We start from the raw sequence: 20,119 nt of genomic DNA on the forward strand, positions 1-20,119 counted from the left end.
GCGGAGTGCACCCGTCACTGCGGCGGCGCCGCACCGGGACGCGGGGACTGGATGGGGGCGGTCTCAGCGCGCCTGCGCCCTGCGCGGCCGGGGGCTGCTGACGCAGCGGGGCGGAGCGGGGCTGGCGCGGCGCTGAGGGGACGCGGCGGGACCGGGACTGGGACCGGGACCGGGGCCGCGGCCGCCACCGCGACAGCGGGCGGGAGCACCGCGGGGAGCCGGCGAGTGCCAAGCGCTGCCCCGGGGGCCGGAGCCCGGAGCCCGGAGCGGGAGGAGAAGCACTGAGCGAGCCGCTGGCGGGGAAGGGGCTGCTCGGTCGCGCCGCCCGGGCTGTGCGCGGCAGGGGCCGCCCCGGGCCCGCGGAGCCTCCCGGAGCTCCTAGGGAAGGGCAGGCCCGTGGCGAAGGTGGGTGTAGGGCTGCGCGCTTGGGCGGGAGGTGACTGGAGGATGCTGAGTGTCCTGTCCTTCGTCCTGTATCCTCACCCTTACCTCTAGTAGGAAGAGAGCACCGCTGGGTCAGCAGTGTTTTGCGGTGGTGGTTTCATTGCTGCAGACAGCACGGTGCTTCTTACTGCTTTGTTTTCTTTATTCACTTCTTCCTCGGTCTCCCAGTCTGTTCTTCCTGGTGCTCTCTATCGCTTCTCCAGCTTTGGCTCATCAGCTGCACTGTTTTCTCACACTTCCCTGTTTGTTTAATAGGGGTTTTTGCTTAATTAAAGCTTGGAGCAGATAAAGTGCAAGTGTATAAATTTCATTTTTAAATACTGTTTTGGAAGTTGAGAATCGAACGAGCCAAACACTCGTAGTTATGTGTTTGTTTCACTGTACATGCTCATCCTCTCAATTTCAGGTCTGGTTTTCTCTGGATGCTGCCAAAGCTGTGGATCAGCATGTGACTCTTCCGTTATTTATAAGAAAACCCACACAGTATATTTCAGTGATGCTTTTGCTTTACAAATTGTTGTAAAACCTGGATACTCTGCTAGTAATACGTCAGTGATCAGCTGATATCTCTGGAACATCCTAAACTATGAAAAGGTAAAGCAGAATGTTGTCATCTTCCTTTGTATTTTACAAAAATGCTTCTTCCAGTATTTTTCATTAAGTTCTCTATATTGCTTATGTAGAAACTACATGTATATTGTACTGTTTTTAATAAAATGCACACTTTAGGGGAAGGAAGAAATTAACAGGCATGTTTGTCTTTAGTAGTATGATAAATCACCAGTTGGATGTGTAAGCAAGATTTTATCATACCCCAGCTAAGAATTAGGCCAGCAAATCGTCCAGGGTATTTCTTGTCTGTGTTATTTAAGTTTCAGTGTACACTGAAGTGCCCAGCTTTTCATGGAGTTCGGGTCCTCAGTAGATGAATAGTTGTTTGTGTTGTCTTAGTGGTGACCAATTAACAACTGTACAATCAGTGTTGCAGAGAAAGAAGACATGGCAGCCATTGCTGTTGGAAAGAAAGAAGTCACCAGAGATCTAGATCACTGTGATATCCCATACTATGTTTCTGAATTTGTGGAAAGAGAAGTTGGAAATGACTATGATTCTCTGAGGAAGCTAGACAACCTTATTGATAAGCTATCTGAGAATAAAAAGCAGTTAGAAGAACAGGTAGGCATCATTCTTCCCCCCCCTGCTCCCCTTCTGTATATGGTCTATGACTGATTAAATGAATTCAACTTCATTAAAGTGATGTATTAATATCTGAAATGGTACTGCTCTACATAGTGCAGTTTTTTATGTCAGACCCAATACTTCTCTGTGAATGTAGGTCCTTACAGTTTCATCAGAAGTCCCTAAAAGAATCCAGAATGCCTTGAAGAATGCAGAAGATTCTAAAAAGTCTCTGAGTCGGCTTCTAGAGGAAGAAACGCTTCTGTCTGAGTCAGTCAGTAGCCACTTAGAGAAAGCTCAGCTCTGGATGGAGGAGCTCCATGTACTGATTAGTCAAGTGGAAGAGATTGAACGGCACTTGGCCTATCTTAAATGGATTTCACGAATAGAAGAGCTGAGGTGAACTTTCTGAGTACTACTTATATGTTCTGAGACTAGTTTGTCCCGTCATTAAAATGTTTTAGATTTGAGAAAGTTTTCTATCTTCATTTTTCAATATATAAATGATTATTTTTTGTTACCTTTAATGATTTTTTTGCCTTGATTTTCTTGTATTTTATAGTGATAGCATTCAGCAGTACCTGATGACCAACAACGTTCCAGAGGCAGCCAGTACTCTTGCATTCATGGCAGAACTGGATATTAAACTTCAGAAGTCATCTTGTTCTCACCTGCTTGCTTTTATGAGATCCACTGTTAAATTCTGGCATAAAATTCTGAAGGACAAGTTGTCGAGGTAGGAGATGTACTGTTTCTCCCTTGTCTTTGTGTTGTACTCTGAGTCTGTGTTAAAGTGCTTCTCTTGTGTTGCAGTGACTTTGAAGAGGTCCTAACCCAGCTCTGCTGGCCGTTTGTGGGGCCACCACAGTCTCAGGCATTTGGCCTTCCTGCTCCAGCCAGTGCTCCTGATGTGTACAACAACCTGGAGATGTTGTTTTGTCAGCTTCTGAAATTGCAAACCTCGTATCCTTTTAAATAGCTGTGGTGTATTTTGGCAAGAATAATAAATGTCAAGATATGCACATTCTCAAAGAGGATTATTTAAAAGTTTGTTCTCCCTAAAGACAGAAGATAATTTGAATCTATGTTACTTTTTTACTAATGTTAGAATGTTTTTTGTTTGTTTGTTTAGAAAGTGCTAGGTGCCAAGTTTGTCCTTTTTGGCAGTAGCAACACTGTACCTCCAAGTCATCAGATGTAGTGATCTCCTGGTAGCTGACAATTCAGGTTTCATGAGGATCAGGCCTTACATGCTTCAGTAAGGTTATCCATGTTAGTGGAAAAAAAGGTGGTGTATGTTTTATTTTACACAGTTAATGCTTTTCTTAGCCTTATTTGAAATCAGCCTTAATCACTTCAATATGTCCCATCCTAGAAGGAAAAGAGGGAAAGCTATAGATGCATGTTTCAGAAGGAGACTTTGCAACAAGGGGAGACTACAAAAGGATTTTCCTTGTGCAGCACCAGTGATCTGCCTTTGAGGTTAATCAGGAGGCACCGCTGCTCCCTCAGTTCCATTATTTTGTGAATTAAGTAAAGCTCAACCAAGCAGTTTTTCCTGGAGTGATTGTGGCTATTTCTTTTATCCTGGAGTGGGAAGATGCAGGGCCATTCTGCACAGCCCTGCGTTGGTAACAGTTTTGGTCTGGCAGCCTGGGTCCCTTAAACCAGTTACATGAAAATGGGAAATGATGTATTGCATTTATTAGTCTTATGAGTCTTTTATTCTCCTTTAATGAATATGAATAAGCATGTCTCTTGGACAGCCCCTGTGTTTGGTACTGATAGTGCTGGTTTTTTGTGTTCTTTTTTAATGACAGGAGTTTCCTAAATCAAGCTGACATAAGTGGCTTGTGTTGTCATTGAATAAATAAACCTTAACGGCCTGAGTTGTGTTTAATATTATATAAGCTTAAATACTTTGAGTATCCCTTGCATTTGAGGAATTGTATTGAATGCCTTCAGCCCATGAGGTAGAACTAAGAAATGTTGATTTTTATAAACCAATTTTATTGAAATGATGATGCTAGGAGAATTGAAACACTTAAATTCATCCTTGACTGTCAAACTTAGAGATGAACTGTTAACCAAACCTAAACAGCTGCCAGAAAAGTACTCTTTACCCCCATCACCACCAATAATCCTTCCGATACAGATCATGCTGAATCCTCTTCAGAAAAGATTCAAGTACCATTTCACTGGAAACAAACAAACCAATGTTTTAAACAAGGTATGGGAGAAAGCAGTCTGACTGTTTGGGTGTTTTAAATGGCTTGTTTAAGCAGCAAATAGATTGCTGTATTTACATTGTATGGCTTTAACACTTCCCTTTCTGAAATTAAGGTTCTTCAAAACTCTGCAGTTCTGTGCCTGCATAAGTGTGGACCCATACCAGGGTAGCATATGGAGACCTTTCAGAGGCATAAGCATTTTGTCTAGGCCAGGCGATATTTCCCCCTTGCCCAGATCTTTTAGAAAGTGTTATGACACCCTTAGGCTGACTCCTGGCACTGCAGAAGTTCTCATTCATTTCTTCTGTCTCCTTGCAAACGGTTCTGCACTCAAAGGCTGTACAAAGCTGTGACTTTGGTTCTTGGCACTGTGTTTTGCTGCCTTCATGTAACTGAACATGGCGGATTCAACTGTTAGTATATAAAACGTGATAAGTCTAAAAGCACTGATGTATCGTTAGTTTCTTGGGTTACATTTATTTAAATTGACATACAACCAGAGATGTCCAGTTTACCAGTTGGAAACTGACTCACTTTTTGTATGAATTATCTTCAAAGATCGAGGATTTTAATGTGAGAGCTATCACTAGAACAGGTTTCAATGCATTAATGTTGCTGTAATACATCAGGAGCAGGGTTTTAGACCTGTTTTGTAACAGTTCAGTTGTACAAGTCTGTGCAACTTGTGTTAACAGTCTTGGGTAAATGTAAATATATTTGCAATCTTGATAGTTGCTACTCCAGTCCTGTTTCAAATAATGTTACGTATATTTGTGGGGAAGAGGATTTTTTTAGACATGATCAAAATTATTTCATAAGCAAATGGGAAAATTATATTCAAGAGATGAAATTTGTGAGGAACATCAGGTGAGCAGCCATTTTGCTAAAAACTTTGTGAAGAAAGGTTTATGGATGATAGAGTGTCAGATCAGGTCATCAAAAACTGCAGCCCAAATTTTCAGGTGTGGAAACTGAAAAGCTTAAAGGCATTAAAATGTGAAAGGAGAAGGTGATAGATTCCCTGCTTCCAGGCGGAAGGTGGGGTTGAGGTGGGGTACAAGGACAGTAAGAACAGAGCTACTGGGAAGATTCTTATCAGGAGTGCCTCCTTCTTGCTGTACCAAGAAATAAAGACAACAGAAGAGCTGGAGGCAATATATGAAGCAGAAAAGGAGAACTTAGGAGTAAGAAAAGCAGTAGAGAGGAGGGAGATAAAAAAAATAGAGCTTTCGCTTGAGAAGAAACGGAATAATTGGTTCATTTAAAGCAATTCAAATCCAGAAATACTTCTCTGATGCTGCTTTTATGAAAAATCAAAGCTAAATAAAACATGGTGAAAGACTCGTGTGATCCAAGATCAAGAGAAGGCAGGGAAAGAGACTGGTATTTTCATAAGTTTGTCTTAATATATATTAGTATAATTTGAATAAATGTTGTTTGGATGCTTTTAATCATTTCCTTTTTTTTTTTTTTAACTAAGCCTGAGTGGTATCTAACACAAGTGCTCATGTGGATTGGAAATCATGCAAAGTTCCTTGATGACAAAATCCAGCCAATTCTGGACAAGGCAGGATCTTCAGTGAATGCTGGGGTGAGCACTTCCATGGGTTCTGTATGTGTGAATGTGTAAGTCTTGCTTCTGACACATGCTTGTGTAAGCCCCACTTCCACTGCTTTCACTGAGTATGTGGCAAGACTTCACTCAGTCCAGTAGTGGTTTGTTATGTACATGTTTGCACATGTCAGTACTTCCTATCTCTGACGTTTTACTCACTTGTTTCTTTCAAAAGCTTGAATTCTCTCGTGCTCTGGTTATGCTGATTTTGGAGAAGCTGGCTGCTGATATTCCGTGCCTGTTGTATGATGATACGCTCTTTTGTCACCTGGTGGATGAGGTACTTCTATTTGAGAGAGAGTTATACAGCGTTCATGGTTATCTCAGCAGCTTGCCCAGTTGCATGCATATTCTGTCAGAAGAATCCTGCTTCCAAAGGTGGCTAACAGTGGAAAAGAAATGTAAGACTTGCAATGGATTTCGTTGGCTTTTATATTGCACAATCAGAAAGTATGTGTTTGCTTACACAAACAGGCTTCTCAAATAGGGTAAATCACTTGGACAGGGCTGCTACATAAGATGTGTATTTTTATACTCTGTGATAGTGTCCTAAAAATAACAAGATTTGATGAGAAAAGTCAGAATTTTAGTTCTCTGTCTTTTGGCTTTTGAGCCTCAAAAGCGTACGCTTGGGCCATATGTCTAGATTTACTGTCATAAGCATGGATCCTCCAATTTTATTTGAAGAAGAAAACAGATACTATTATGTATAAATCATGTCTATTGTAAGAACAAGTAGTGATAGGACCACGGAGAATGGCTTTAAACTGAAAGAGGGGAGATTTATATTTGATATTAGGAAGAAACTCTTTATTGTGAGAGTGCTGAGGCGCTGGAACAGGTTGCCCAGAGAAGCTGTGGCTGCCCCATCCCTGGCAGTGTTCAAGGCCAGGTTGGATGGAGCTTGGAACAACCTGGTCTAGTGGAAGGTGCTACTGCCCGTGTCAGGGAGCTTTAAGGTCCTTTCCAACCCAAACCATTCAGTGGTTTTGATTAAAAATTGGTTAGACTCTAATAGTGCCTCTCTGGTTGTGGGACTGTTGCCCCTAAGCTGTATGAAATCCAGTAGGCTTAGTTTTAGACAAACATTGTATCTACGTGAGGTTGGACTTTAAATTGAAATAGGGGAAGGGTATTAATTTTTGAGAAATTAAGAGGAAATATATTGGAAAGGAGCAAGCCAGCTATTAAACCCCAGACAGCCCCCCCCCAATCAACTGTGATGTAGCTGTTAACAGCATTGCAAATACAGACACATTGAAGCTGGTTTGTATGAAGCCAGTCATCAGTAGTTTTTACAACCCAAAAATGTAGAATTCAGCTTACTGGAGATAACATAGATGTTTATATATTTTAGAGGGGTGGGGGGCTGTTAGATTTTATTGGTGTTGCTGTTGTTTGTTTGATGTTTTTCTTTAAAGACTTGACCAATTTACAAGTTTTGTGCATCTCAGTTGCTCTTCAGAAAATGGACTCCATGCTTTCCTCAGAGGCTGCGTGGGTATCGCAGTACAAAGACATCACTGATGTAGATGAAATGAAAGTCCCAGACTGTGCCGAAACTTTTATGACTCTCTTGTTAGTTATAACAGGTAATTACTAATCCATGAGCATTGCTCTTCATTGTAATGAATAGTAAAACCCCTTCAGCTGACAGAGCTCTTTACCAAATATCCATTGTGAGCAGTAGTCACCAAATAACATTGCAAAGTTGTGATGTTTGTAGTTTGATAAAAAATTCCCTGTTCATTTTGTATTTTGGACAATAACTCAAGTATGAACAATCTTCAGCTTGTGACATGGTTACTAAATAAATATAAAACATATTTTTAAATTATTAGCATATTAAAACTTGGTCATACTTGAGAGAATATGATTTGTTGCAATGCAGTGATAAAAAAAACCCCCTACTATTCCTTTTGAATCTGTGATGGTTTAGAAGCCATTAACATCTGCTTCCTCGGAACAGATCATAAGAGCAAGGAAGTTTATTTTTAAATGTTTCTTTTTGAGAAGCTTTTATTTAGTGTTGAAAAACTTAAAAACATTTTATTAATGTCTTTCCAGACAGGTATAAGAACCTTCCAACAGCTTCCAGGAAACTACAGTTCCTGGGCCTACAGAAGGAGTTAGTTGATGATTTCAGGATACGATTAACTCAAGTAATGAAGGAAGAGACTAGAGCTTCCTTAGGATTCCGATACTGCGCGATCCTCAATGCTGTTAACTACATAGCAACAGTGTTGGCAGACTGGGCTGACAATGTAGTAAGTAATTGTGTTACTTAGAAAAATGGAAAAAATGGACTTTGGATGTTTGTTTCATAACAAATATTTTCTTTTCAGCACTGTTTATCCAAGTGTATTCAGAAGAATTAATTACTGAAAAAATAGAATGAGATGTAAATTCAGATTTAATAAAAGATGTATAAATAAGGACAGATTATTGTTGGAGATCTACGCTGCATTAATTACAGACTTTCTAAGGAAAGGCAGAGAGAGCCTGGGGAATGGAATAATCTGAACAGACAAGAGAAGTAATCTCCTTTACATGCTTTGTATTGTGAAAAATAGTAAGTTGATTTTGGAGATCTCTGACCAGTATTCATTGATGCTGAAGTGTGTGCAGCAGCCTATGCATGGTGTTTGAATGGTTCCCATGGCAGGTCAGCTTAAATGGATCCAGCGTGGGGACCTGCCTTGCAACACGTTACAGGTGCTGCTCAGAAAAGCCACTCGCTGATAACTGGAAATTGGTTATTTTGCTACATAATAAGGGAGCCTACAAGAAATCTGGAGAGGGACTTTTTACAGGGGCATGTGGTGGTAGGACAAGGGTCAATGGCTTTAAACTGACAGAGAAGAGATTTAGATTAGACATTAGGAAGAAATTCTTCACTATGAGGGTGCTGAGGTGCTGGCACAGGTTGCCCAGAGAAGCTGTGGCTGCCCCATCCCTGGCAGTGTTCAAGGCCAGGTTGGAGCAACCTGGTCTAGTGGAAGGTGGCCCTGCCCATGGCAGGGGGTTGGAACCAGATGACCTTTAAGATCCCTTCCAACCCAAACCTTTCTGGGATTCTATGATAAAAGCCTGGTGGCAGCATGGCCATGCTGTAGCATTTCAGCTTTTCTATGGTTATGGGTACAAAAGGTCAAAAAAACTGTTACACATGATGTGTGTAGAAATAGGTATTGTGCAACACAGGCTGGGCAGCCTTTCAATTCTTTTTGTCTTCACAGGCAACTTCAGCTCTAGCAGTGGATAATCTTGACTTGACAGGACAGCAGCCTTCATCCTGTACAGCTGTGCCTACCTAAGTGTCTTGATCTGCTTAATAGCAAACCCGACAAGTTGTTATCACTATGTCATATTAAATTCTGATTTCTTGCTGCTGTCAGCCCAGGAAACTTACTATTTAGTGAATGATTATTTCTAAAACAAATTACAATTAAAGATTCTAGTTTACTTTTGCAAACATTGATAAGGACAAAATCAGTTCTTTTAAAAGCATTCTGCTGTCAATCTTAAAATATCTTCTGAGTATTTCTTTAGATCTATTCGATTACCTATTGGCTATGAGAAACTGAGAAACTCATCTCAGTTCCACTAGGATTAAACCACCATGTTTTGTTTTTCACTAAATCAGGGCCAAGGGGAAAGATAAGGAAGTATTTTTTAAATCTTTAGAATTTTAAGTTTATAAAGTGTGTCAGAGAGTGTTTTCTAGAGCTGTGCCTATTGAAGTACCAATGGACAGTTCCAGTGGTAGGATTATTTTCTGAGGTACTCAGACCTGGCTTTGTTTCTCTAGTTCTTCTTGCAGCTCCAGCAGGCCGAACTGGAGGTTCACGTGGAAAGCAATGCTGTCAGTAAGCTCCAGCTAGGGCAGCTGGCTTCGATGGAGAGCTCCGTCTTTGATGAAATGATTAACCTCCTGGAACGCCTGAAGCACGACATGCTGACTCGTCAGGTAGATCATGTCTTCAGAGAGGTCAAAGATGCTGCGAAGCTGTACAAAAAAGAGAGGTGATTCCATCTGCTTACTCTCTTTCCATATTACAGTATTGTTTCCTGTTAAAAATACTGAGGTAAATAAAGGCAGGAGTGCCTAACAGGCACAGTTATTTTCCTGAGTAGGAATGGCACAGGGTAGTAAGTTTGGTAAAGTTCTCTTTAACATTTACTTTATTTTAATGCTGCATTTTCTTAAGTAGTTCCACAATTAGTGGGTGCATTAGCTTAAAAACCCTGGGAAGAATTCTGGATCCCTCTAGTTTGGACAAGAATTACTTTCTTTGTAGTAGTACTAAAGAGTTAATGCGAAGTGGCCTGTAATAACTGTTCTGTCTTCCCAGACTCATAGGGCTTCTTGAGTGTTTGCTCTGGAGTAGAATTTCTGAAGTACTTCATAAAAGGCATACAAATCCTCCATGATTTTCTAGATTAGATGGAGTTTCTGTGAATGGCATGTTCTGAGATTGATAACTCCAGCATGAGTTTAATATTAAATGAAATTTAAACATAGCAGTAGGCTGTGATTACTGTTAGATTTGAAATGGGAAAGGAGAACTCTCTGAACCGTTGTAAGTAGGTAAGATTTTTTTAAAGGATAATTTTACCTTCAGCTGTTGTCATATGAATAATTTCATTATAATGACTTGAGCGTGGTGATTTCTTTCAGGTGGTTGTCTTTGCCATCTCAAGCAGAGCAAGCAGTGATGTCTCTGTCGAGCACAGCTTGCCCAATGTTGCTGACCCTGCGGGACCGCTTGCTGCAACTGGAACAGCAGCTCTGCCACTCGCTGTTCAAGATTTTCTGGCAAATGCTTGCGGAGAAAGTGGATATATACATCTATCAGGAAGTAGGTATCAGCAAAACGAGCTCTGCAGTGCAGGTGGGTGTCAGTGGCTGCCGTAAACAGGTGGATGCACCTCTCTGTGTTTGCAGATAATTATGGCAAATCATTTCAATGAAGGAGGAGCAGCCCAGCTCCAGTTTGACATGAGCAGGAATCTGTTCCCTTTATTTTCACACTACTGCAAGAGGCCAGAAAACTACTTCAAGCAGTAAGTAGGCAAACTTCTGATCCATTGGTGTTTCAAAAGTGAATGTCCAGGTGAATACACATGTTCTATGTATCACCGAGATTTTTTCAGGTAGTTTTGATCCACACTTAAAATGTGTGGATCATTTGAGCTTCCAGTGTTTACAGCTAGGAAGGTTTTGATTCTGCAGCATGTACTCAGGCAGCAGTGGGCTGTGGCTTGTGTGCTGGAGCATTCTGTGCAGTCAGGATGTCTAGATAAATTAACTCATGGAAGGAATATAAATACCACAGACTTCCGAAAGTGGGGCCCAAGGAACTACTCAAAGATGTAATTACAACACTAAACCTTATTGTTAAAAGAAGGACTACTTTAAACTATGGTCCTGCTCAGAATTGCCTTGCATAGCTGTCTGGTTGCTTTCATCCATGAGAGGAAGCTACCTTCTTTGTGGATAGTCATTTTCAAATAGCCCACAGTCTTCTCGAGAGTCCAGTGCTGAACTCCTGTGGTAACTGGGGCAGAAACCTTGGTGTTTTCAAATCAGTATGGAGCATGGCATTCAGTCTTGAACATTTGAAGACAAAGATTCCATATTGGCATTTTTAACTGGAACATTCACTTAGCATCTTCAGGTTGAAGTCTTTCTTTCTTGAGCACATCACCTTCATAAAGGTAGTTGATATGTATTATTCCCAGCATAAGAGGAAACAAACAGATGCACAAAGGAACCGTAAAAAGTAATGCACAATGGGTGCATGGCTGGCTGTCACATTTAGACTAGAACCAATGTGACAAAGACAGGGGATCGGTTTGCTCCCTGATGGTATTAATTAGGGGAAATGTTCAGATTCCAGCAACTGTCTGTTAAACTGTGCTCTTAAAATACACCGAGTAAGAAGGTGCTAATTATCTTAGGGAAAATGCAGATAGGGAAGGTAGACAGGTTAAGTGGTAAATTCTGTTCTGTATTTGTAATGCTGGTGGAAAAAAAAGAGGTAAAAGCCATGCAGAGAACTGGGAGGCAAAACACTGATGCTTAGGAAATACACATACATAAGGGAAAAGGCTTAGACAGTGGGAACAAATACACTGTTTGCCTTGATCTAAGCAGTACTTTTCAGTTCAGTACTTTGAAGCCTTTTCAGAAGTCCATGGAGGTTTTTTTGTTAATCACTGGGTGCACAAAATAAAGTGTATTTCATGGGTGCTTCTTGTATTAATCCATATAACTTTCTTTTTTCTCTAGCATAAAAGAAGCCTGCATTATCCTGAACCTGAATGTAGGCTCTGCCTTGCTTCTGAAGGATGTACTGCAGTCAGCTGCAGACAATGAGACGTTTAAGCCAAACCAACCCTCTGCAACAGCAGCACTAAATGAACTTGGAGTTTACAAATTAGCACAGCAGGATGTTGAGATTCTTCTCAACTTGAGAGCCAGTTGGCCAAACACAGGAAAATAAAGACTTCTTCAGAAATGCTTGATAGCTTGGTCTACATTGCTTATTTCAAACAAAAGCAAAACTAGTATGTTGTAATACGCTGCTTGGTTTTTCAGTGCTGTGTGCTGAGCGACTGGTTTAAATCTAATCTTACTCCTTGTTGTACACAGCTTTAAAAATATTTCAAAATGGGACTGCGTTGGTTTCCAACCGCACAGATCTTTTCCACAGCCACCTTGCCAGTGCATTTAGGAGCTAAAACTGACTTCATCTTGAAGGAGTGTATGTCTGCCCTGCCAATGCGTGTGCTGTAACATCATTCTAAGGAGCACAGAGTGCTGTGAATACATCTGTGTATGATGTGGGCAACTCTTCCCTATGATCTTGTCCACCTTTACTTCACCTTTACAGATGTTTTACATCTCTACATCCCAGGTAATGGGTGTTCTGTATTAAAATGTGTATAAACTTGAACAGAGAAGGAAGGAATGAAGGAATATATCAATGGGTTGTCTTTATTCAGACTTTTTTTTTAGTTTCTCCCTAACCATTACATAAATACTGTGTTGCATTAAGAAAAGCAGTTCTCAAAAGCCACCCCTCCACTACGTGGTAAACATGAACAAGTTCTTGTCATTGGTCCTTTTCAGGTGGTTGCTCTGTCAGGGCAGGGTGAGAAAGAGGGTACTGCTTAAACTCAGCTACTCAGAAAAGAATTAAGCAAGATGCTTTTTTCTAATACATGTAGCAGACTCAAACTAATGCACGGCCCAGCTCTCCAGCATCCTTTTCTTCCTAAGACAGAAAAAAAGAGAATTTTAGTTACATAACAATGAGGATTATTAGTTTTATTATTATTAGTGAGGATTATTAGTTTGATTCCTTTCAGAGATTGCAACAGTTACCAAGAAATTGACCCTAAAACCATGCCTTGACATGAGAAATAGTTATAACTCTGAGCTTGTTTCACCTACAGCTGTGGTACCACCTCTGTCAACACTGCGTCACTATGCCACAGTCCTAGATCAGGATTTGAGCCCCTGATGGCGCCTGTCAGACCTGAGGAGCAGGTGATTGAGAGGTCTGCTTTGAGGAAACTGCAGAGCATGGTTTGGGTCACAGCAAACCAAGTGAGGTTGGTCACTAACTGACCCCTGTAATTCTTGCAACTCAAGTCCTTTAATTATATAGTTCTGTAAATAAAAATAAATCTCAGTAAAACATCTCCTGTGCATACCCCCCACCCAGGGGAGCCCTTTGTTAAACTTACACTTCCTCCGTGAATACCTCCAGTGTGATAATCGCATCATCTTCGATCTGCAGATCCTCAGTGCTCAGTCCCAAAGTTTTAAGAGCTAAAGGAAAGAGAATTTCCTATGCAAGTCCTTGAAAGATTAATTTAACAGCTTGAAGTGACCCACGTATACTAAAAAGTAAAGCTAGATAACTTAAAAATATGTAACTTTTTAAGCTTTCAATTAAGCTCCAGGTTGCACACAGGCAGATGCCTGGATACATTTAAAGTGTATCTATGTGTAGCTTTGAACCTGTTTTGAGGATTCAGCGCAAACAGACACGGTTTATTCGGTCCGTGCTGCCGCTCCAGCGGGACGCACCTTCCCTGTGCTGCGCTGCCGTTATGTGCCCCTGGCCCACCACGTCCAGCAAGCCGAACATGGCGACCACGTTGTCCTCGTCCATGAGGTTCGGGTACTCGCCCTCGGCCCGCCGCCCGTCCTTCACCTTCTCCAGCGCCTGGACCAGGAACTCGCGTGGTCTGTCTGCAAGGGACCAACTCCGCGCACTCACACCGTGCCTGGGGGCCACGAACCCGCTTCTCCCTCCCGCCGCCCCTCCCGAGGGCTCCTCGGCCGCCCTGCCCCGCGGCGCGGCGCCCACCGGGCCTGTGGTAGAGCACCAGCGCGCTGAGGCGGTGCAGCAGCTCGGGGATCCGGTGCCGCTGCAGGTAGTCGCGGCCCTGCCGCTCGCCCGCCGCCATGCCGCGTTGCTGGGACACCGCCGCCGTTGGCCCGCCCCGCCCCGCCCCGGGCTGCCTGAGGGGAGCCCGGCCCCGGGAGCGGGCGGGAGCTGGTCGCACGCGGGGCGCAGGAAGCCGATGCGAGCAGGAGGCGGAGGTGGGGCTGGGCTGGGCTGGGCTCGGTTCGCCGGAGCTCCCCAGCCCGCCCGGGGCGTGAGGCGAGGCACTGCGGCCACGGAGCGCTGCTGTTGGCGCCGCCGCGCTCCAGAGGGTGGGAAGCGGGAAGCAGAAACTTGGCTCGTCCGGATGGCACCAGGACACCGCTCCCAGCGCGTTACTGCTGCGCGCCGCAGCCGCGGCACTGCGCGGGGAAACCGAGCTACGCGCGTTGTTTTTAACGTTTAAGCAGGTCTCTCGCCTTCAGCCGCATTCCCGTCCGCAGGCGGGGATGCACCCGACACCCGGCGCTGCTCCCCGTCCACCATCCGCCATCTGGGCTCCCTTGCTGCGAGTGGGCTTGGTTAATCCCAGCACATGCGGGAGGACAGCGAAATGCTCAGCTGCCACCTAGTGATTGTGCGTGCTCGGTGGAGCCATAGAAACATAGAACGGCCATGGGCAGGGACACCTTCCACTAGAGCAGGTTGCTCCAAGCCCCGTCATGAACACTGGCGTGATAATGCAAAACCACTCACTAGCAACTAAGAAGGGTTACATTTAAAAGTCATTATTGAGACTTGCAGCATAGCCCGCACAAATAGACACCAAAGAACCTTTTGTTGTGCTACCCCCTGCGAGTAGGAGAAAGATAATTGTGTCCCACTAAAAAAAAATATTCAAGCAACTCTACAAAGACATCACCATCTGGCACCAAATAAAAATAGACAATGATAAATGAGCATATAGTAAAGCAAAGCGGCGTTCCTGTGAAAAGTCTAGCACTACATATATTTAACTATTTGCCAAAACTAAAATATCACAAGACATTAATAGAATTCACCTTTTTTGATTCCTTAGAGAAAGTGTGGGAGAAAGGCAGCATCCGAAACTGCAGAGACTGTGCCGCCACGCTCTGCTGTGCTCTGTAGTATTTCAAACTGATTATTCTGACTGCTTCCAGTCTTAATTAGTGATGGAGGAATTGTAGGTTCGTAACTTCCCGCGCTTGACAGGTACCTGGCAGTGATGGAAACCTCCTTTTCCCAAGGAATGCAATTCATAGTTACTGCACCCATCCCCGCACTTGGCTTTTCTACACCTTTCAATAGCATTTGCAAAGGACTTGCAAAGGTTTTGTCCTAAAGAAGAGTGATGGGAGAAAGTGCAGATTGAAGTGTGGAGAAGGAAATAGAGCCTGTGCTGGGCAGAGAAGAGGAATAAAGAAAGACATTCATTTTGATGAAAATGAGAACCTAAGGGTGGGGAGACAGGAAAGGAAGAAGCAGACGAAAGACTGGAGAGAAAGGTAGGGAGGCAGCGTTTGGGACAGGGAAAACAGCATCTGACAAAGGAAGTTTCTCCTTTAGTGGTCAACAAAAGATAACCAGTATGAAATACATATGTTGAAGGCTGGAATTCCAAGAATAAACACCGGAATTACAGATGGAAGTGTGTTTCTCTGAGGAATGGTTCAAAAGAATCACTAAGAGCAAACCCCAATTTGATTTACAACTGGGAATAATTTGTTTTTAAATTCTGTTCCGCTGTTAAGGAAACACAGTTTATTTCCTTGGAAAAATGTTCTGATAATGAATCACGTATTTATATCATTTACACCTGGCTTCATTTTTCCTGCAAGCACCCATGTCCCTGCCTGTGGCAGGAGTTGGAACTAGATGATCTTTAAGGTCCCTTCCAATTCAAACTGTTCTATGATTCAGCCAGCTAACATATTAAATAACACATTAAAAGCAAAACTGTCTTGCCTCATCTATGATCTTGTAGCTGAAGACAGCACTCAGGCCGCTCTCCCCTCCTTAATCTGCTTGTCTTAAAACTGAATGGGTTTTTTAGCATATGCTTATACATCATATGCTTCAGCTACTGACCATGGCGGTAGCACTCCCCAGCCTCACTCCGGTGTGCTGCGTCTTGTACCGTGGGGGCCCAAACTGGCCGCGGTTCTGCAGGTGCAGGCTCACAAGTGCTAAGAGCAGCGGGTGACAATCAGCTCCTCTGGCTGCTGCCCACGTCCTCACTGCTGTGTGAGGCTGCGCTGAGTGTCCGCACAGTGAGGGGCCCCTTTCTGGCTCATGTTCAGCTTGTCCACCAGCCCCTTTTCCTGCACGGTCACTTGCTCTGACCCGGGGCTCTGCCTCCCGCCTGGGTATAGGACACAGCATTTGCCTCTGATGAACCCAGTGAGGCTCCTGTCAGCCCCATTTTCCAGCCTGCTGAGCTCCCTGAAGGACAGCCCTGCCCCTGCTGTATCAATCACCTCCCTAACCCCCATTTGTTGTTATCCATGAGTCCACAACCCATCCCAGCATCCAGGATGGCAATGAAACCCTTCAGCATTATCTGGCCCAGTATTAACCCCTGAGGCATGTTACCAGTAACCACCAACCAACTGTACTTCAAAGAGCTCACCTCAGCCCTCCAGGCCCTGCTGTGGAGCTGATTTTCCACCCACCTCACAGTCCCTGCCTTGGATCCGTATCTCTCCAATTTCCTGTAAGAATACAAAAGCAGATGGTGCCAAAGCCTTGCTAAGGTCAAAGTGAACACAACTCACTGCTCTCTGGTCAGTACTTGAAGCCAGTCATTTCATCACAGGCAGCCAACAGGTTGGTCAGGAATAGCTTCCCCTTGGTAAATCCATGTTGTTTGCACATGGCTTCAGGGGAGTTTGTTCCATAATGTGCCTGGGATTGAGGTTGGGCTGAGCAGCCTGTAGTTCCCTGGGTCTGTCTTGAAAACAGGCATTGCATTCGCCTTTTTCCAGTCCTTAGAAACCCTGTTCCCTGTTCACCGTGATCTTTCAAGGCTGGTAGCAGCCTTGCAGTGATATCAGCCTGCAGCCTTGAATCGAGCCCAGCTTTCCCCACAGATTGGCATGGATCCAGGGTAAGTAGTCTTTAGCTCAGGCTTCCTCTTACGTGGGTAGTACCTCACTCCCCAGCCTCTGCCCAAAGATCTGGGCACAGACCTTTCCAATTAAAGCCTGAAGCAAAGGCAGCACTGAGTGTATCTCGGTGGTTTCCATGTCCTTTGTCACTTGGCACACATTTTACTTAGCCTTCTTTCCATGTCAATGTACAGCGTGTCCTTCACATCCCTCGCTAATTTCAACTCCAGCTGAGCTTTGGCTTTCCTAGTTCTGCTCCAGCATGCCTAGGCAGCGTTTCTGTATTCCTCCAGTGCAGCCCCCTCCTGCTTCCCCAGGCTGTATACTTGCCTTTCGGATTTGATGACAGTCAGGAGTTCCCCATTCAGCCATGCTGACCTTCTCCCATGTCTGCTCAACTTCCTGCATGTCGGAATGGACTGTTCTTGTGCTTCAGCTGGCTCCCCCGGGCCCTTTAGGGCAGTCTTTTGTGGGATTCTGCCAACAAAATGTCTGCAGGAGACAAAGTCTGCTCTCCTGAATTCCAGGGTCACAATTCAACTTCCTCACTTACCTCAGAATCTTCAGCTTTGCTATCTCTTAGTCACTGCTGCCAAGGCTGTCACCAATGTCAGCGTTCCCAGCCAGCCCTTCCTTACGCGTGAGCAGCACGTCTAGCAGAGCCCCACTCAGCTTGCGCAGCACTTCTGTCAACAAATTGTCCTTGCTGTACTACAGAGGTAGCCTGCATCACTTGTGTCTCCACTGTGGTGCCATCCCAGCCCCCAAGAACAAGAGCCTGCAGTCGTAAGGCTAAGCTGTGAGCGGCTTTTTCTTTTTTCTTCAGTCAACTGCAAAATAAAGACTAAACCTGCCACCAAAAATCATATATGGGAAAAATGAAATATCAGGAAGTAGAAAAGTCCTTCCAGTTACTGTTTCCGAGTCGGAGGTTACAAAAATGCTATTTTAATACCAGGAGACGTAGCTCTCTTACAGAATTGGCCACTTGCCAGATGACTGAAAACCCAATACATTTTTATCCTAGAACCACGGTGGGACTCTTGCTGAAGGCAAAGGAGTAAGAAGTTGCTTTGCAGGAGCCTTCATTCTTTGTGATACACAGCAATCTTGTTTAACTGTGGCTCTGAGCCCATAGCTCTTAGGACCACAGATAGTTCTATTCTAGCAGCGTCTGTAGAGAGAGTTCACACTACACAGGGTGGTGGAGATCAGAGATCCATCTCCATCACCTTAGTTTCTCTGACAAAAAGAGACATTTTGAACAACAGAAAGGCTGGGCATGCAGTTAGGAAGCAAAAGTAAGTGTGGGGGTTATGTGTCTCCAAAGACTCATGTTACTGATCAGTAACCTCAGTCTTTTCCTGTTTTTGACCATAACTCCTCATGTCTTTTTTAATGGCAGCACTTCTTCAGTCAGTGCTGTGTAAAAGCAGTTACCAGAAAGAGGTCTTGGAGCACTTGCTGGTGTCCGCATTGATTGCAAACATGCACTTGGCTTGTTCTAGGTTAAGGAGCACAAATGGATCATTTCCCTTGAATGTTTGTTTTTCTTCAGAAGCGTCCATACTCAGGGTGTGAGGCTGCAGGTCTTGGAAGCAAAACAACATGAGTGAAAACCGGCTTTCTGCACCTTCTTGGTGTCTCCTTGATAATGAAGCAGCAAGGCCAGTGTGCTGGTGTTACTGTTCAGGCTATGTGGTCCAAACACAACTCCTGAAGAGAATTAACAAGGAAGGAGTAACTCAAGGCTGGATTAAAAAAAAATAAAAACCAAACAAACCATAAACAACCCGCCCCAAACCAACCCAAACCACCCAAAACACATGACACACACCCCCCAACTGGTTATATGGCCCAAAATAAAGAAAAAGAAGAGAAAAACAAAGAAAAAAGAAGGCAGATGATAGTTGCAATTTAGGAGTGGAGCTGACCAGAAGGGAGTTTCTTGCATAGGCCGTGAAGAATATCTTCAGAACTAAGGCAACAGGCCTCTGTATTGTGCATCTGTGGTGGGAAAGAAGGCTGGGCCTGAGCGATCCTTTTTCCAGTGACCTGTCTGCTCACCCGTGACACAGCTCTCAAGTCAGCACTAAGTTTGCCGCTGGGAAGGGATGATGGTTTCTTTTCTGCAGTGATGCTTACCTACTCTGTCACCACTTCCTCCTCTATCTCATCAGGGCTCAGGCTGGAAATTAGCTGACAGACATGGGACTTGCAAGGTTTCACTCATGAGTTCATTGTGTTTACACCAATGGGCCTTTACACCTGTAGCATTCTGTAAACACACTTTGTTCATGCTAGACAACTGAAACTGGTGTCTTGTGGCATCACATAAACCATGTTAGTAACTGCTCCAAGTTAATCAAACCCAGATTCAATTTCATCTTTCAGGCTTGGGAAATCTGCAAAGGGATAGCTGAATGTTGTGCATCATCTCAAATCCCTACTGGTGTCCTTACCCTTAAATCAAGTTCTCCTGCATCCTGATTGTTATTTTCAGCAAGCTCCCCTCTAAACAGGGGGAGCTTCCCTAAAGCTTTCCTTCTCTGTTCTGTAGGGAGAGCAGATCACATACACAAAAGAATCCAGCCCTTGTCACTTGTGATGCATTACAAACGAGAACAAGAGTATCCATACCATCTACCATGGATTCTCCACTCAACGGGCAAACAAGGGACCTGCTGCTGTTGAATTAGAACAGCTTTATCTTTCTTCTACTTTGGAAAGTATGTCTCAAAAAGAGGTCTGTACTTGTTCTGAGTAGTAGCTCTCAAGAGGTACTAAATGAGCAAAACAGCATAAAAATTTGCATGAAATAAACATTCTTGTGTTCTAAAGTCTGAACCTGTTGCATGAATCTGCTCCAAATATTTCTGGAATCAGTATTTGGCATTTCTTCCAGTTGTGAATCCTGACAGATTTGGAAGAGTAAAACAGATACTGGTCACACACAGCAATGACTTTCTGCTAAAATAAATAGCTCTGTGGTAAAAACAAAAGCACAAAACCTAGAGTGCAATGAATAAAAAAGTTACAGTGTGCTCTGCTTCCCTCTGAAACTGGTGGTATTTAGGGCATGTTAGATAATACGAGCAGAAGAGTAAAGAGTACTGC

At 43.7% G+C, this 20,119-nt stretch overlaps 2 protein-coding genes across 3 annotated transcripts; one reads left to right on the plus strand and one right to left on the minus strand.

The window, feature by feature from the left end:
* The first annotated feature begins 66 nt into the window (after window positions 1–66).
* Window positions 67–12,446, plus strand: RINT1 (RAD50 interactor 1). The gene is made up of 15 exons (XM_030479815.1): window positions 67–405; window positions 851–1,038; window positions 1,425–1,620; window positions 1,781–2,022; window positions 2,186–2,359; window positions 2,437–2,586; window positions 3,697–3,853; window positions 5,335–5,445; window positions 5,645–5,870; window positions 6,924–7,061; window positions 7,537–7,736; window positions 9,281–9,495; window positions 10,151–10,331; window positions 10,418–10,536; window positions 11,765–12,446. Exons 2-15 carry the CDS (start codon window positions 1,031–1,033, stop codon window positions 11,976–11,978), a joined length of 2,331 nt encoding a protein of 776 aa, XP_030335675.1. The 5' UTR covers window positions 67–405; window positions 851–1,030; the 3' UTR covers window positions 11,979–12,446.
* On the minus strand, window positions 12,447–14,476 carry EFCAB10 (EF-hand calcium binding domain 10). 2 transcript variants are annotated; one of them, XM_030479817.1, is made up of 4 exons: window positions 14,354–14,476; window positions 13,574–13,738; window positions 13,228–13,312; window positions 12,447–12,752 (listed from the first exon to the last, which is right to left on the minus strand). In XM_030479817.1, exons 1-4 carry the CDS (start codon window positions 14,418–14,420, stop codon window positions 12,716–12,718), a joined length of 354 nt encoding a protein of 117 aa, XP_030335677.1. In that variant the 5' UTR covers window positions 14,421–14,476; the 3' UTR covers window positions 12,447–12,715. The 2 variants fall into 2 exon arrangements, with proteins under 2 accessions (XP_030335677.1, XP_030335676.1); XM_030479816.1 differs by having other exon boundaries at window positions 13,857–14,455.
* Window positions 14,477–20,119: the final 5,643 nt, after the last annotated feature.

This window comes from Strigops habroptila, chromosome 3 (genome assembly GCF_004027225.2).
Source record: "Strigops habroptila isolate Jane chromosome 3, bStrHab1.2.pri, whole genome shotgun sequence".
NCBI classification, from domain to species: domain Eukaryota; kingdom Metazoa; phylum Chordata; class Aves; order Psittaciformes; family Psittacidae; genus Strigops; species Strigops habroptila.